The sequence below is a fragment of the Bidens hawaiensis genome, unplaced genomic scaffold (assembly GCF_021521415.1).
Source record: "Bidens hawaiensis isolate Kalapana, Puna unplaced genomic scaffold, B.hawaiensis_p1.1 tig00019080_1, whole genome shotgun sequence".
NCBI lineage: Eukaryota > Viridiplantae > Streptophyta > Magnoliopsida > Asterales > Asteraceae > Bidens > Bidens hawaiensis.
In genome coordinates this window covers 321,217-339,095 of record NW_027492897.1, presented here as the reverse complement: position 1 = coordinate 339,095, position 17,879 = coordinate 321,217, and the positions used below count along the sequence as shown (strand labels likewise).

Genomic DNA, 17,879 nt, shown 5'->3' with positions numbered 1-17,879 from the left:
ATGGCAATGAAACCCGAACCCGATGGGAAAACCCGAAACCCGATATAAATGGGATGGGTAATACCCGACCCATTAGGGTTTGTGACGGGTTTGAGATTAGTTTTAAAATTTTTCGCGGGTTTGAGTCGGGTTTGGGATTTCAAATATACCCGATAACATAAACCCATTTACCTGATTATATACCCGATATAGCTTATTATATCATATATATACTATATTCCAAATATATTATTTGTCGGAACTTGTTTATGTCAATTATTTGAGATATTTTATCTTTATGGTAACCATCTTTGTATCGGTTATTTATATTTTGTCAAAACCCGGTAGAAACCTAGCGGTTTTTGAGTCAGGTATACCCGACGGGTATTTTATAAAAACCCAATAAGAAACCCGAAACCCGATGGGAAAACCCGAAACACGATGGGTAATTACCCGTTTAAAACCCAACGGGTTTGGGACGGACTTTCATAACCGGGTATGAGTTTGGGAATACCTAAACCCGACCCAAACTCGATCCATTGCCATCCCTATTTATGTGCATGTTTACATCATATTGATAATCCAAATTGCTAAATAGTTAAAGTATCTTTAGTGAGTTAATTCTTACTATTTGTTTAAACCATTTATATATTTTCTCGGGCATTCACGTGATTACAACATGTAATAGTCACCTAGCTTTCATTAAGTGTCTAAGTATTGTACATATGTTTTATAAACGGATTAAGCAAACAACGCCCCCTTAACAAACGCACATATTCCTTACTTCCTCCCCAATCCACCTCCATCAAAACCCACCCCCAAATTCATTCATCCTCCAACTCCTAACCAATCCAATCCATCAATCACACCAATGGCATTAGAATGGGTAGTCCTCGGCTACGCGGCTGCAGCCGAGGCCGTAATGATTATCCTTCTAACTCTCCCAGGCCTCAACGCACTCCGCAAAGGCCTAACCGCCGTCACCACCAGCCTCCTCAAACCCTTCCTATCCATCGTCCCATTCTGCATCTTCTTATTACTAGACATCTACTGGAAGTACGAAACCAGACCTTCCTGCGATGCAGCTGATTGCTCCCCGTCTGAACACCTGCGTCACCAGAAGTCAATCATGAAGAGTCAACGTAACGCCTTGCTTATTGCCACTGCGCTCGTCTTTTACTGGATCTTGTACTCGGTTACGAAGCTTGTGGTGCGTGTCGAGCAGTTGAATCAGCGGATTGAGAAGCTCAAGAATAAGGACTAAGGTGAGATGTATTTGGATGTGATGATAATAATAATAATAATAATAATGTGTTGATTGAGTACTTATTGGTGTTGAATACTGTTTGTATTTGAGATCTGTGAAACCTGTTGCTGCGGTTTATGTGTTAGGGTTTGAAATCGGTTTGACTTGTTGTGGAAGTATATGTTGAGTTTTATTGCGTTATATTTTACTGTGTTTGAAGTGTTCATGACTGATTTGAATGTTGAATTTAGAAATGATTGTTAAGTATAGGAGATGAGCTTATGGAGATGTTTAGATTCGATATATGTGACTGGATACTGATTTTAGCTATTTCGTTTCTGCTAGAGCTTGATTATTAGGTTTTTAGGTTGCCAGCTTCGTCTAGTATGTTAATTAAACAATGTGCTATTAAACTTTAAGACAGAAAGGTTTACTTGAGTTATGCTATTTTAGTTCTTAAAAAGAGTTGAGTGGACCTTTGCGGCCTGGTTCTTTATCGCGTAAGCAGGGATTAGGGCGATTAAGAAGACGCGCAACACAAGTATAAACTAGGCGTGAGGTCGAATTAGTTTTGTGAATAAAGAAATTAGGATCTTAACTTAATAAACTTATTAACAAGGCAAACTTAGTTAACTGCCACCTAACCCTGTTAATCCCTTTCTTATTTATTTTGTGACTGGAAATATACTTGTGTCAATCGTGTCGGGTTGGCAGATTGAGTTGGTGAGCCGAGCACAATGCCTATGCCTATGTGTTGGATGCATATAAACTTGTGTCTTGTTTCAGTTAGAATTGTTTAATGTTCATTGTGAACATGTGTAATGCCTAGTAACTTGGTAACAGTATACACAATGATTGGTTGCAGCTCAAGTGAAAACGTTATTGTAATTAGTGTGTTTTTAATTATTTTTGTTTACTTATCTTTAAGGTCGGGCTAACAAACTTGGTTGTATATAGTTAGATTGGCAATAAAGGAACTGAATCAAATCAAAGGATCAGAGAATGAGCAGTTAGAAGAATTATTAGTTTGCTTATGGAAATGTAGTGAGGGAAAATTAAAATATTAAACACTTTTTTTTAGTACTCTTTCAATAGCCCCCTCTAAAATCTGAATAAGAACCCTTTTAATAAATTTAGTACTCTTTCAACCCGGTTATTAAACGGCATTCAGTCTGGCTATGCTTTCCAGATCTTTCACTGCTACCTTATAAGAGTAAGATCCATTATGGTTTCAGCATGTACAAAACCTCTTTTCTTTGATTATGAGAATATAATAGGTAATATAAAATAAGCTTTCGGTTAAATTGAGTGATCACAATGGCCGGAAATGATTACACAAAACGTGAACTTTATTTATGTCAGTATTAGTACTGCTTGTGTTATGCAGCTGCAGACACTGGTCGGCTTGCTTTCTATGTCGTTAGTGTGAAATCTTATTGTTGTGTGTATAAAGGGTTGATGAATGATCAGCTACCATCTCTGTATTAAATACATGAAAACCACTTGATCATCATAAACTTCAACATGAGGTGAAGAAAACATGCTTGGTATTGATTTTCACTAAGGGTGGCAAACCCAACCCAAAGGGGTTGTTTTGGGTTAAGATGGATAAACTTTAAAAGTAAAATGGGTTAGGATGGATCATAAAAATTCTACAAGTGGGTCAGGATGGGTTGGAAACATACAAGTGAGTTTCATTTATAGGTTAAAATGAGTCAAAACAAAATATCCAAGTTATCCAAAATTTATCTATTTCAAAATACCCAAACTATCATGTGCGAAACAAAATTCATCTGAAACGAAACAAAAACCCCGAATTGACTAAAACGAAACAAAAACGAAACTGAACCGAAATAAAAAAATGACCAAAACGAAACAAAAAAAAAGCGAAATGCAATCAAAAAGCTTACCAAAACGAAACAAAAAAAAGCAAAATGTAACGGAAAAGCTAACCAAAACTAAACAAAAACACCGAATCGATCAAACCGAAACAAAACTGAATCGAAATAGAAAACCGAAAAAAACGAAACAAAAAAACCGATATGAAACCGAAAAGTTGACCAAAACGAAACAAAAAAAAGCGAAATGCAACTGAAAAGCGGACCAAAACAAAACAAAAACACCGAACCGACCAAAACGAAACAAAAACACCTAATCGACCGAAACAAAACAAAAAAACCAAAACGAAACTGAAAAACGACCAAAACGAAACAAAAAAAAACGAAATGCAACTGAAACCTGACCCAAACAAAACAAAAACACTGAACCGACCAAAGCAAAACAAACAAACCGAAACGAAACTGAACCGAAATAGAAAAACGACCGAAACGAATCAAAAAAACCAAATTGAAACTGAAAAACTGATCAAAATGAAACATAAACAAACTAAATGCAATTTAAAAACCGGACCAAAATGAATCAAAAACACCGAACCGACAAACGAAACAAAAAAACTGAAACAAAACTAAACCGAAATAGAAAAACGACCAAAACGATACAAAAAAAACCGATATGAAACTGAAAAACTGACCAGAACGAAACAAAAAAAAAAGCGAAATGCAATCAAAAAGCTTACCAAAACGAAACAAAAAAACTGAAACGTAGCCGACCAAAATAAAACAAATGAATCGAAACGAAACAAAAAAAAACGAAATGAAACCGAAAAAACTGACTAAAACAAAACTGAAACCGAAAAAACCGAGAAATCAAAACGAAATCATTGAAACCGAGCAGATACCGAAACCGACCGAAATGAAAAAAAAACGAACTGAAAAAAACCCTGAAAAACTCGAAATTTGAGCCGGAACAAAAGGTTTTTTTTTTTATGAACGAGGAGGATGAGGGAAACATTTTAGTTATTTTACATTTTGCGTTTTTTATTTATATTTCGAGTTATTATTTTTTTAATAGATTTTTGAATATTTTTTTAGGGGTTTTTAAAACCCTTTGTATGTCAACCTTCACTTGGGTCAAGATGGGTTAGTTTTATCCATCTTGACCCATATCCATCATAACCCTCTATTTTAAAATTCCATCCTGACTCATACCCATCCTAACCCATCATCCCAACCCAACCCAACCCAACCCAACCCACTCCTATTGCCATCTCTAATTTTCACCATTGGTTAGAAAAGAGATGTGATGTTTCCCTTTTATTAGACGTCGAAGTAATCAATTTTTTGGATATGAAACAATTTTGCAGACGTCGAAATATTATTTGGTTAAGTCTTAGGTGGCAAATTATTTGGTTTAGTCTTAAGAGGTGGCAAAATGGATGAGTCGGCCCCTTTTAAAAACGGGTTGAGTGGGTTGGGTCGGATCAGCCCACTATTTTTCAACTGATTTCCACTATTTTTCAACTGATTTATATAGGTTCAAGTGAATGTTAATTAACTAACTCTACGACATTTTCCCGATCCACCGATCGAGATTTTTTTTACTGGTTGCTCCAATACCTAGTTTTACACTTCGTCACTTGTCAACTTCACTAGTTACACCAAGTAACTAGTTTTACGATTCTTTTAATTCTCACTTTATCAAGAAAGTTAGTCTTCACTCTGTCAATAATAAACTTTATGTCAAGATAAAGGAGTTTCCCAATACAATAACAACACTACATCAAGATAGTGTGTTCGCCTCTCAAATCATCAACAAAATTTCAAAGAGTGTGTATGTGTTGAAGAGAAAATGAGTGAAAACTTATGAGTGCATAAGCGTTCTATTTATAGCCAAGCATGCGGGGTGCTGAGAATGTTGGTTGATGGCTCGATCGTCGATGTCCACAGTTGACCCAATCATTCGTGGACGACCAGTTCACTTCACCTTATTTTGTGAATGTGAACGTTGTGTGAAGTCTATATATACCTTTTCACTTTCAATTGCAGACCCTTCACATGTGAAAAAGTGTCCCTTTCACTATCCAAGTATTTCACTTAATGGGTTAAGCATATTTTTGGTTTATTTAACCAAAGTTGCTAATCATTCCATTCTTGAGTTTGACTTAACTCTTTTGATGATACTTAAGTCACTTATTGTTTGAAAGTCACTTATTATTTAAACAATTTTGTTAAGTTTTCTAAAGTTTATAAACCTTCACACCTTAATTTAAGTAAGGTTATTGATTTTAAATGGATTAATTGTGTAATTCTACAATCTTCAATCTCAATGTAGAATACTATAATCTTCAATTTAACACAATGATGATTAATTTTGTTAATTCAACCATCTTTAATCTTGGATATAGATTCTTTATTAATAACTTAATCATACTTATAAGTGACTGTTAATGATCAATCAAACGATGAGTAACATGAGTGTGATATATAGAATCAGTGATAAACTAATAATTTTTCATGTTACTTTGCACCAATTTAGTTATTATCAAAACAATTAATGTTGATTAACTCCCTCTTTTTTATAAATACAAAACTATGGAAATATCAATTCCAAAAATTGTTAAAAATGGATACCGGTAACAAAAATGCTTGTTACGGTAACAATACCCGCTATCATTTGTTGATCCCTGGGGTGTTTAAGTTAACTGTTATAAAAAACAATTATTTATTGTTTAATCGGGTCTTGTATATGCTAATTATGTAGATTGTTATGTTTCATGTTTTATCATTATTATCATTTGTAATGTTTTTCTGTCCTGGCATGTTTCTGTCCCGATATACTTTGGGCCCGTCATGAATATTCTTAGAACCCACCAACACGTAGACCCTAAAAATGACGAGTCAGTTGTCAAAGTATACGTATACAAAGTCTAGAGAGGCAAATCTTGTCATATACATTAAAAGATATTCGTTTCTTGAAAGAAAAATATCAAATGGGTCCAAGAGAAAATATGTCCTTTTTTTTATTTCTGTTAAGAAAAAGAGAGAATTTGAGAGACTATCTTAATCTTATTTTAAATCTATAATATATATAAACGAAAACATAAAACCCCTACGTGTTGCGATGTGGTCGCTCCCTATTTTTTTGAAGTCACAGATTTGCTTGATTTTTAAATGGGGCTTTTCATGCATTTGATCCGAATTCACGGGTATGGGTCTTATCAAACTCATATAATTAAATTAAAAACTAATCTCACCAAATATTTGATATAAAAATCCTATAAAGTAGGGATATACTAAAAATTAATATATGATATATAATTAATAGACCAATTTTATAGTTAAAAAAATAAACGGGTCTTGGGTCTCTTCAAATCCATATAGCTTTTAAACCGGGTTATAACATCTCATTTATTTGTGAAACAATTTATCATCAAACCATAAGTATATTATTAACTTTCATAGAATAAAAAAACAAATATTAGAAACAAATAATATAAAACAACCCCCTTAATACGAGGGATAAAAACTAGTAATATATATATATATATATATGGGAAGGTTATACTAAAAAGAAGTAGTTTTCTAGGAAAACTAGGAATAAATCATAGCCATTGGATCATGTTAATCAATGGTTGAGATTTAAAATTACCAAAAACCGATATAGTTTCCTATAATTACTCTTTCACCACTATAACCGACATAGTTTCTTAGAATTGTTCTTTCACCATAGGTTGTAATGTCACTTGTCAAAAATGTATTGGTTCTTACCATTCTTAGGAAACTCTTTCTTTTTATTTGAACCATTTTCTATATATATATATATAAATGAAAGCTCAATAATCCTACGTGTCGCGATGTGGTCGCTCCCCCTTTTTTGGAGTCACAAGATTTGCTTGATTTTAAATGAAGGTTTCTCATGCATTTGACTCGAATTCACGGGTATGGGTCTTATCAAACCCAGATATTTCTTAAACGGGTTATAACATCTCGTTAAATTAAAAACCAATCTCACCAAATATTTAATATAAAAATCATATAAAGTAGGGATATACTAAAATTAATATATGATATATTTAAAAAAAAGATATATGTTATTTATAATTAAGAAACCAATTTTATAGTAAATAAAATAAACGGGTCTTGGGTCTCATCAAACCTATATAACTTTTAAACTGGATTATAACATCTCATTTATTTGTGAAACTATTTATCATCAAACCATAAGTATAATTTTAACTTTCATGCAATAAAAAAATAAAAATTTTAAAAATTTATAAATATTAAAAACAAATAATATAAAACAACCATCCGTAATACGGGGGGATAAAAACTAGTATCTATAATATATATAAACAAAAAAAATTAAAATTATACGTGTCGCAATGTGGTCGCTCCCCCTTTTTTTGGAGTCACTAGATTTCCTTGATTTTTAAATGGAGGCTTCTCATGCATTTGACTCGAATTCAAGGGTATGGGTCTAATCAAACCCATATATTTCTTAAACGGGTTATAATATCTCATTAAATTAAAAACTAATCCCACCAAATATTTGATATAAAAATCCTATAAAGTGGGGATATACTAAAAATTAATATATTATTTATTTAAAAATATATATATTATTTATAATTAAAAAACCAATTTTATTGTAAAAAAAATAAACGGGTCTTGGGTCTCATTAAACCATATAGCTTTTATACCGGGTTATAACATCTCATTTATTTACAAAACAATTTATCATCAAACCATACATATATTATTAACTTTCATACAATAAAATAATAAAAATTCAAAACATAAATAAATATTAGAAAAATAATAAAAAACAACCCCAGTAAATAAACGAAATATTAAAAGCTTTATGATTGTTTCTTACATTACTCAAGCCACCATATTGTTTAATTTGTAAATGAAGACTTCAAGTGCATTTGACCCGATTTCATGGTATGGGTCTCATCATACCTAGATAACCTTGAACGAGTTATAACATCTCACTTTTTAAAAATAAATCTCACCAAGTATTTGATATGCAAATATTATAAAGTATGGATATACTAAATATTAATATCCATTTTTTAGGAAAAATATATTATTTATAATAAGAAACAATTTTATAGTAAAATAAAAATAAGCGGATCAAGAGTCTCACTAAACCCATAGCTTTTAAATGGGTTATAACATGTTATTTATTTGTGAAACTATTTCATCATCAAACCCTAAGTATATTATTAACTTTTTTATAATACATAAAATTAAAATGCAAAAAAATATGAATATTATACACGAAAAAGAAACACAACCCCCGTAATACGGGGGATAAAAACTAGTATATATATAAAAGAAAGCTCCTTAAATTCTTTCAAGCCACCAGAATGCTTTATTATTAAATGAATGCTTTTCATTCATTTGACCCAAATTTTTGGGTATGAGTCTCACTAAACCCAGATAACCCTTAAACAAGTTATAACATCTCATTATATTAAAAATTAATCTTATCAAATATTTAATATGAAAATTCTATAACGTAGAGATATAATAAAAATTAATATCCATTTTTTTAAAAATATATTATTTATTTTAAGAAACAATTTTATAGTAAAAAAAATTAAAATAAGTCGGTCATGGGTTTCACAAAACCCAGATTGATTTTAAACCGAGTATAAAATCTCATTTATTTATAAAATCATTTTATCATCAAATTCTAAGTTGTTATTAACTTCCTTACAATAAATAAAATTAAAATTCAAAAAAGTATATAAATATTATAAACGAATAATGTAAAACAACATACGAGGATGTAAATAAATTACAATAAATGTTACGCGCAAAAGAAAAAAAGAAAAAAAAAAGAAAAACTATAGAACTAAGAATCTTAATCTTAAATATATACAAATAAACGAAACTTTAAGAGCCCTCTGTTTGCTTCTTACATTCTCTCAAGCGAACAGATTAATATGAAAATTCCAATCAAATAGAGATTATACTAAAAATTAATATCCAATTTTTTTAAGAAGAAGATAACAAACAATTTTGTAGTAAAAAAATAAGCGAGACATGGGTCTCAACCCCATAACTTTCAAACGAGTTATAACATCTCATTTATTTCTGAAACTTTTTCATCATTAATTCTAAGTAAATTATTAACTTTGTTACAATAAATAAAATTATAATTCGAAAAAATATAAATATTAAACACGAAAAGAAACACAACCCCCGTAATACGGAGGATAAAAACTAGTATGCGTATAAAGAAAAGGATTAAATTGACATTATTCATTTATTTTCTATTAGTGTTGAAATCGTTTTTGTTCGTTTAGAAAATTTATCATTTTATAGAAAAAATTAATTAAATTATTAAAAAATTGTTAAAGACTTGTAATCTAACCGGCTTGCATATAAACGAAATTGTATACATATATTCATTCAATAAACTCAATATAGACAAACTTGAATAGTGGACTAACCTATTTTTTATTCAATATAAACAAAACTAATATTCGTTAAGACTACGAATAAGGGTGAAGGGAAAGAAAAGAGCATGACGATTAATCTTCCTAGAAAACAATAAAAATGTAGTACCATACAAACATTACTTTAACGCGGATATCAAATTAAGAGCAATGGAAATGAGTGGGGTAAAACAAACAAACACTGCTACAAAAGTCTCCTATTGAAGCGGGCCAACTTTTATGTTACAAGCGGTTTGTAAGTGGAACCGCTTCTGACTTTCGAAACACTAAGATTAAAAGCGGTTTTTAACATTAACCGCTTCAAACCTTCTAAAATGCCAATTCTTTTTCTATCAAATCCCCAAAGTTTTCAAACCCTAAACGAATAAATAAAGCCAGTTACGCGCTACTTCTTCTTCACCAAAGGAACCCTAGACGAAGAATTGGATCTTTGTTCTCCAAAAATTCGTCGGAGCCGCTCCGTCGCTTATTTGGGTATTAAACAGAGATGGCAACTTGAGTTAGGTTTTTATGGTTAGGGATAATGTTGCTTGTTTGGGGATAATGCTGTCGGTTTAAAGTTAAAGATAAGTTTACTTACAGGTTTAATTGTAACTTATCTATTTGTCTTATAACTTATCTATTACATGAATTCTGATGGTTTTTAGATGAATTTTTGAAGATTCCAGTTCTCTTGATTTAGATTTACCAACAGGTGCACACATATCACCTGTTTGATGTAAAAATCATTTTTCTTGATTCACTTTAATGTTGGAAGGCGAAAACTATTTATAATGTTACTTCTGTTTGTAATAAATGATAATGCATTTGCAAGGGTTTTAAGTTTAAACTATAGCATTAGCCGTTTCATTTAAAGCGTAATCCATCAATCATCAGTACAAATTGCAGAATGTTATTAAAACAAAAAGGGCTGTTAATTAACTAAAGCTGAATTTTAATCTCAGGATCTATTCTTGTTGGTGCTCCAAGTATTCAAGAATTTGCTCCTGGGCCTATCTCTATATTAACAATCACTAAGGCAAGTTGTTCTTTTCATCATAATATATTAACAATTTTTATGGTTCTTTTTCACTAAAACATGATATCAGTCAAAAGATATAATATTGTTTGTTTTGCACTGGCACCTAAGTTTGTTTGGTAAAAACCATAGTTACCTAAATCATGGTTCACTCCTGTACAGGAACACGGACCAGGTACGCATTTTGCTAGAGAGGACGTATTCGGTTCGGAGGGGGCTAATCTATCATAGATAAAACTATGGATCTATTTGGACTTAAACTTTAAGTACAGAACTATAGAAGTCATTTTAGCTTAAGTATAAGAAATTGTAAAATGAGGCGATTGCATATTTGGGCTTGTGTTAGTTTGGGTCGGATTTGGTTTTTGAGGTAAAATGAAAAGTAGGGTTGGGTTTTTGTTCCGGGGTTATGCTTACGGGTTTTTCTACTAGTCGGCTTGTTTGAGTTATTTTGTTGAGGTTTATTGGGTTCTTAGATATAAGATGGTTTGCTCGGGCTATTCTAACGTTATTTATTTGTCGTTCAGATTTAGCAAGAATCGGAATTTGCAACGCTTTCGGAGATCGATGATAAAATTGTGAGAATAATGCCCACGCTAAATTAGATTTATGTATTCTGATATTTTGAATGCGGATAATTTGGATAGTTTTCGTATTGTTGAATCTGGGAATTTTTTGTAATTTTAATAATTAATATAGCAGGTTTTTGTATCGTTTTGTTATTATAATAAATTAGTGGGCTTTAATAATTAATATGACAGCTTTATTTATAATAATATAATATAGCCCTTTATTTGTGTTGTTAGAAGCGGTGGCAGTATGAAATTGCTTTAAAAGTGATGACCGCTTTTAATTAATTAAAAACTTTGGAACCGCTTTAAAGATGACACATAATTTATTAGATGCGATGTTCTTTAAAGCGGTTAGAAACCGCTTCAAACCAAAAAAAACCCATTCAAAGAGAGTATGTATGTAGTAGTGAATCTAGTGAAATCTTCTCTCTCTGTCACGTCTGCGTTACATCAGCTTTTACATACCCATTTCACATCCACATTTTCACTGGAAATACCTTGTGTGAAACAGAGTATGTGAAACCTCAATTATTTTATTATTATTTTTTTAATCTTTTGTTTTTTATATTAACTAATAAAAATTTAATTGATTAATAATAATTACAATACATTCAAAGACTAATAAACATAAATAAAACATTACAATAATTTTAAAATAAAAGCATCAATAAAAGTTACATAAATAAACTACTGATTGCTTGAACGAACGTGAATACATTCGATCAAGTCCGCCGTTAATGCGTCATGAATCTCTCGGCTTCGAATTTCTTGACGGTTTCTTCGTTTTTTATGCGTCGTGAATACATAAATAATTTATCTTCGTTGATTTCTTCGTACATAGGCACATCCTCATTTGGGTTATGTTGACAAATCGCTAACCCGTTGTCCTCTAAAATCATATTATGAAGAATAACACAAGCGTACATAATGTTCCTCATTTTCACTTGGATGGACGATCCACAATGGGCCACTTAGACTTCAACACCCCGAATGCTCGTTCAATATCCTTTCTTGCCGCGTCATGAGCTTTTTTGTACGTTTGTCGTTTAACGCCGATGGGTTGCGAAAGCGACTTGACAATTGTCGAGTAATCGGATATATTCCATCGGCAAGGTAATACCCATGCTTGTAAAGCGTCCCTCTAAGCTCAAAAGAAGAGTCCGGGCCCGTCTCGTTGATCCAATCGTCAAATACGGGAGATTGATCAAGTACATTTATGTCGTTGTTTGAGCTGGCAACACCAAAAAATGCATGCCAAAACCATAAGTCTTGGGACGCCACCGCTTCTAGAATAATACTAGGATATGGATGATCACCTCGTGCAAACTGACCATGCCACGCAGTAGGACAATTTTTCCAATCCCAATGCGTGCAATCGATGCTACCAAGCATGCCGACAAAACCGTGTTTTTCAGCATGCTTCGCCTGTAACTGTTCAACCTCACTAGCCGTAGGCTTACGCAAATATCTACTACGATACAACAAAAGTATAACTTTAGAGAATTTGTAGACACATGACCTGATGTGTCGACCCGACATCTTCAAATATTCGTCGAACATATCACTAGCGGTTCCATACGCCATATAACGAATCGCGGAGGTACACTTTTGCAAGGTGGATAAACCGACTCGATTTCTAGCATCAACCCGTTGGGTAAACCAAGGAACTTCTCGTTCGATGTCGTGTAGTATTCTTAAAAACAACTCACGACTCATTCGAAAACGGGTTTTAAACTCTGAGGCCGTGTAAACACACGGGGTGTTAAAATAGTCGTTTCGTAGTGCTTCGTGCGCAGCCGCTCGGTCACGGTTTAAACGTTCACGTCGGGTTTCGTGTCGTATTGACGAACCTGAGTCTTCTTGTTGTTGCCACCACTCATTACACCCCGTTGCGAAAGCACGAAACATAGAAGCGTTTTTTTCTTCGCTCGAAGACGAAGAGGAATAAGACGATGATGACATTTTTAAAAAAATAATAGGGAATTTTTATAGATTATAGAGATGAAAATAGTAGTTTTGTGTATTTGTTTCAATAAAATGAGAAGATATTTATAGATAAAAAAAGGAAATGGAAAAAGTTTTTTTTTTTATTTAATAGCCACCGGCTATTTTTTAAAATATTACCGTTAAATTGGGGGCCACATGCACGGTTTGTGTCTTCACCAACGTTAAAGTAGTCGCGGTGGTATGGCCGCGCCCCCTTCACGGAGGAAGGGGGTGGTGTTTCACGGTTCACGGCGCCAAAACCCCTCTCACGGTGCACCCGTGAGGGGGTATTTCCACTGCTCTAAGAATTGATATACTCTATTTGGTTAACACCCAAACTTGTTTACTAATTAAGAAATTGACTCAAAAACTTGATTTCAATGCCTTTACCTTAAACATGATATATATAGCAAACCTATACATGTTTGACTACAACTATTACTCAATTAATTAATTCCACAATAATTATCTAACACATTTCCTATCATAACTCAATTAGAATTCTAAAATATTTATCCACAAACTAATTAGTTATTAGTGTTTATTAATTAACTTGCACACCAAGCAGTAACGTCTCATAGCCGGTCCATGCTTCTAGCCACAACTAACGAAGGAATTCCGAACATGTATTATATACAAAAATGACATCTTGCAAGCCGCTAGAGCCAAAAATACAAGTTACCAATCACAAAACAAGAGTAAAGCAGGGCCTATTAAAATGCCCAATTACGATCAAAATCACACCAAATATACCCACTCCAAGTGTTTTAGGTTTGCTCTATTGGTGAATGGTGATCCAAGTAAAAGGTGTTCACATTGTTAATTTCTTCCGATATTTTCTCCCAGTGGTCGATTTTATACTCCTAAAGACTATTCTGTTTCTTGTTTTCCATAGTCATAGACAGGTCTTAAAACCGAGTCTAGGTAAACAATCTTCAATTTAATTTTAAAACCATTCAAATACATCTCATCTCTCCTCTCTTTACTCACACAAACCTATCTAAACGTATATCTTTACAAAACTGACGACTCTCCTCTCTCCTCGGCAACAAACCCTCCCTTTTAAGGTGTTAAGAACTTTTGTTGTAGTGAATGTGAAATGACAAAAAAATGCCACATAGACATTACACATGCAATGGTGGTGATTTTCACATTTCGTCCTCACTAAGTTGTTAAGGTAATATGAAACGTGTAACTAAGTTGTTAAGGTAATGTGAAATGTGTAAGGTCAGTAATAGAAAATGAAAAAGGAAATAGTAAGGTGAAGCTAATGATTTGTTTGTTATTATTTAACAACTAACAAAAAAAAGGGTCGACAATTCTCGCCACATGACTTGAGAAGGTTACTTATATGCCGCTGAGCGGTGAGTCGGCGACCATATAAAGCCATTCCTGGTTAATGTTCCACATCCAGCCAACCGACATGACCTTCTCCACACGCCTCCAAAACGTTCAACAACAAATAGCCTAACAAGCATAACTTAATAAAATTTTTAAAACAGAAAATTATAATTAGATAGAAATGAGAGAAAGTAAAGTATCCAAACTCCTACAATCTCAACAATACAAACAAACAAACAAAAAATAATAAAAAAAGTGACATCTTACACAGGAAAAGGTACATAAATATGACCGTTGGGAAAACCCCATTCCTTATTTCGACAACCTAAGCCAGGAATCCTGCCTCCATACAAATTTTACTCCACCCAACGGCTACCAACTGAGCCCAATTGTGTTCATTCATCTAAACCTGCAGTACATGCAATAAAATCCTCAACCGTTGGATCATCTGACACACATCAAGATCTATGCACAAAACCCATTCTTTCTCTCTCTTTTTCTTGAATATTTAAACCCCATTTCTTCTTCCAACAATTCTACTTTCTTCCACCACTTTCTTCAATTTTTTTGCTTTGTGGGTGGTAGGCATTCTTGAAGACTTGGAATCATGTTCAAAGTTGTGGGTTTTAAAGGGTTTAAACCCATAATCTTTCTGCTAATGTTTGTGTCATCACTCTATGTTCTTGTTTCTGCTGATGAAGGTAAAAACCTTACAAAGATCCTTTCTTGTTCTGTTGTTCATGTAAACCTTTTGCGGGTTTTTATTTTTATTATAAAATAATATTGTTTAATGACATATCAGTCTCATATTTAAGTTATAAATGTTACCAAACGACCTCCATAATGTTTAGTTTGTGACATCTTGTTTATTTTAGTTGAAACATGTAGTGTTTAATCTGTAAATGTTACCAATCAAGTCGAGTTGATTTGAACATAATCTCTTTAAAAAATGGGTTTATAACCCAAGGAATAAAGTTTATTCTTTCCTTCGCCCCACTTGTACTAATTTTGTATCACTTGAAGCTTTTTATGTCTTGGTATTTGTATCATTCAATTTGATTTAATTATAAAAAGCTATGCTAGTGGTTTTATACTTAACCGACCATCCTTTTAAAACTAATACGGTGATTGGTTTTAACTAAAAATTAAAACAATAAAAAGGTAAAATAAAATGTGTGATGCATAGATTTTGTTTTGCATACGCCATTCTTTGGCGCCTGTTTAACGGTGTTCATAAAGTTTGTGTTGTAAAAACACATACTAAGGTCTGTGATGACAATACATTAATAACCCAATGAATTAAATTAAATCATGATGAACAAGTGGATCATACTATACTGTCTTTTAGTTAAAATTGGTTCTTTATCAATGTTTTTCTATTCTAAAATAATGGAATAAACATTTCTTAAGGTTGGGTTTAATATGGATCCGAATGTGAATATCATTTGTCACGAATATTGTAGATCTACTCTTGATCGTCTTATTATCAACATTGCCATGTGAGGTCCATAATTTGGGTTCATGTCCATAGCTATAACTTTTTAATAATATCTATAATATAATTCTAGAAATCATGTTTTTAAAACTTTTAGCCTAATTATTAACCAGTAATTAACTAATTTTTTTATGCAGGTGCATTCATAGGGGTAAACATTGGAACTGATCTTTCAGACATGCCACATCCAACACAAGTAGTAGAACTCCTTAAATCGCAACAAATCCGTCACGTGAGACTATATGATGCAGACCGCGGCATGCTGTTTGCACTCGCGGGCACTGGTATTAAAGTAGCCTTAACCATTCCCAACGAACAACTCCTCGGCATCGGTCAGTCAAACTCGACCGCAGCCCACTGGGTGTCACAAAACATCGTTGCACATTACCCTGCAACCAACATTACCACTATATGTGTCGGTTCCGAGGTTTTCAACTCGCTCCCGAATGCGGCCCCGGTCCTAGTCAACGCCCTTAAGTTCATCCATGGGGCCCTCGTGTCGTCGAATCTTGACCGTCAGATCAAAGTCTCGACCCCTATCGCCTCCCCCATTATTCTCGACTCGTTCCCGCCATCACAGGCTTTTTTTAACCACTCGTGGAACCCGGTTTTGGTTCCGGTTCTTAAGTTCCTCCAGTCGACTGGTTCGTCGTTTATGCTTAATGTGTACCCGTATTACGATTACATGAAATCTAACGGGGTTATACCGTTGGATTACGCGCTGTTTAACCCGTTACCGTCGAATAAAGAAGCTGTGGATGCAAACACATTGTTACATTACACCAATGTGTTTGATGCAATGGTGGATGCTGCTTATTTCGCGATGTCTTCTTTAAACGTGACGAATGTCCCGGTTCTTGTAACCGAGTCGGGCTGGCCCTCGAAAGGCGACCCGAACGAACCCGATGCCACTTTAGACAATGCTAACACGTACAACAGTAACTTGATCAAGCATATTATTAACCAAACCGGGACCCCAAAACACCCTGGGATCCCGGTTAGTACTTACATTTACGAGCTCTACAACGAGGACACGAAACCCGGGCCCGTGTCAGAGAAGAACTGGGGGTTGTTTGATCCTAACGGGAAGCCGATTTATACCTTGCAGTTGACTAACGCAGGCCGGACTTTTTCTAATGACACAACGAACCAGACTCATTGTACGGCTAAAGAAGGGGCAGATTCTGAAATGTTGCAGGCGGCTTTGGATTGGGCGTGTGGGGCCGGGAAGGTCAACTGTTCGGCTTTGTTGCAGGGTCAACCGTGTTATGAGCCGGATAATGTGGCTGCACACGCGTCGTTTGCATTTGACAGTTATTATCATATGATGGGTAAAGCTGAAGGGACTTGTGACTTTAATGGTGTCGCAATGTTAACGACTAATGATCCGAGTAAGTGTTCGCTTGTTTTAAGTTTATTAAAGCTTAAGTTTCAAGTTTACTAAATTAAGGTTAATTGCAGGTCATGGATCTTGCCAGTTTATAGGAAGGTAAACTGGCAATTATATACATTTTGGTGCATTTGAATATTATATACATTTTGGTGTTTGAAAATATTAACATTTTTATTTTGTGTACATGTGTAGTGATGGGATGAATGGAACATTTATGAACGGGTCGATTGCGGATTTTAACTCTACAAGCTCGTCTAGTTGGAGGGTGCGTGGTGGCTATGTTGGTGGTGGTCTTTTGATGAAGGTTTTGTTGGCAGTGTTGCTGTCGTGAGTGGGTCAGGTTTGAAAATGTGGTGGGGGTCAGGTCCATGTGGAGGCGGATTGTCGTTCTCCCAATTTTGGCGGGTTTTGGAGAGTGGACCGGGAGGGTGTTATTGTACAAAACGACATAGAATGCGAATTGGTTTATGTAATTGTTGTTGAGGGTCTCAGATTGAATGAGATTTGGTTAATTAGTCATTCTTTTTTATTGCAATGAAGA

General features: G+C 33.9%; 2 protein-coding genes across 2 annotated transcripts; both read left to right on the top strand.

Moving 5' to 3' along the window:
- The first annotated feature begins 817 nt into the window (after window positions 1-817).
- Window positions 818-1,428, top strand: LOC143557670 (uncharacterized). The gene has a single exon (XM_077046688.1). The coding sequence runs from the start codon at window positions 851-853 to the stop codon at window positions 1,241-1,243; it is 393 nt and encodes a 130-aa protein (XP_076902803.1). The 5' UTR covers window positions 818-850; the 3' UTR covers window positions 1,244-1,428.
- Window positions 1,429-15,057: 13,629 nt separating this feature from the next.
- LOC143557669 (glucan endo-1,3-beta-glucosidase 2-like) lies at window positions 15,058-17,879 on the top strand. The gene is made up of 4 exons (XM_077046687.1): window positions 15,058-15,151; window positions 16,083-17,336; window positions 17,407-17,434; window positions 17,531-17,879. Exons 1-4 carry the CDS (start codon window positions 15,058-15,060, stop codon window positions 17,667-17,669), a joined length of 1,515 nt encoding a protein of 504 aa, XP_076902802.1. The 3' UTR covers window positions 17,670-17,879.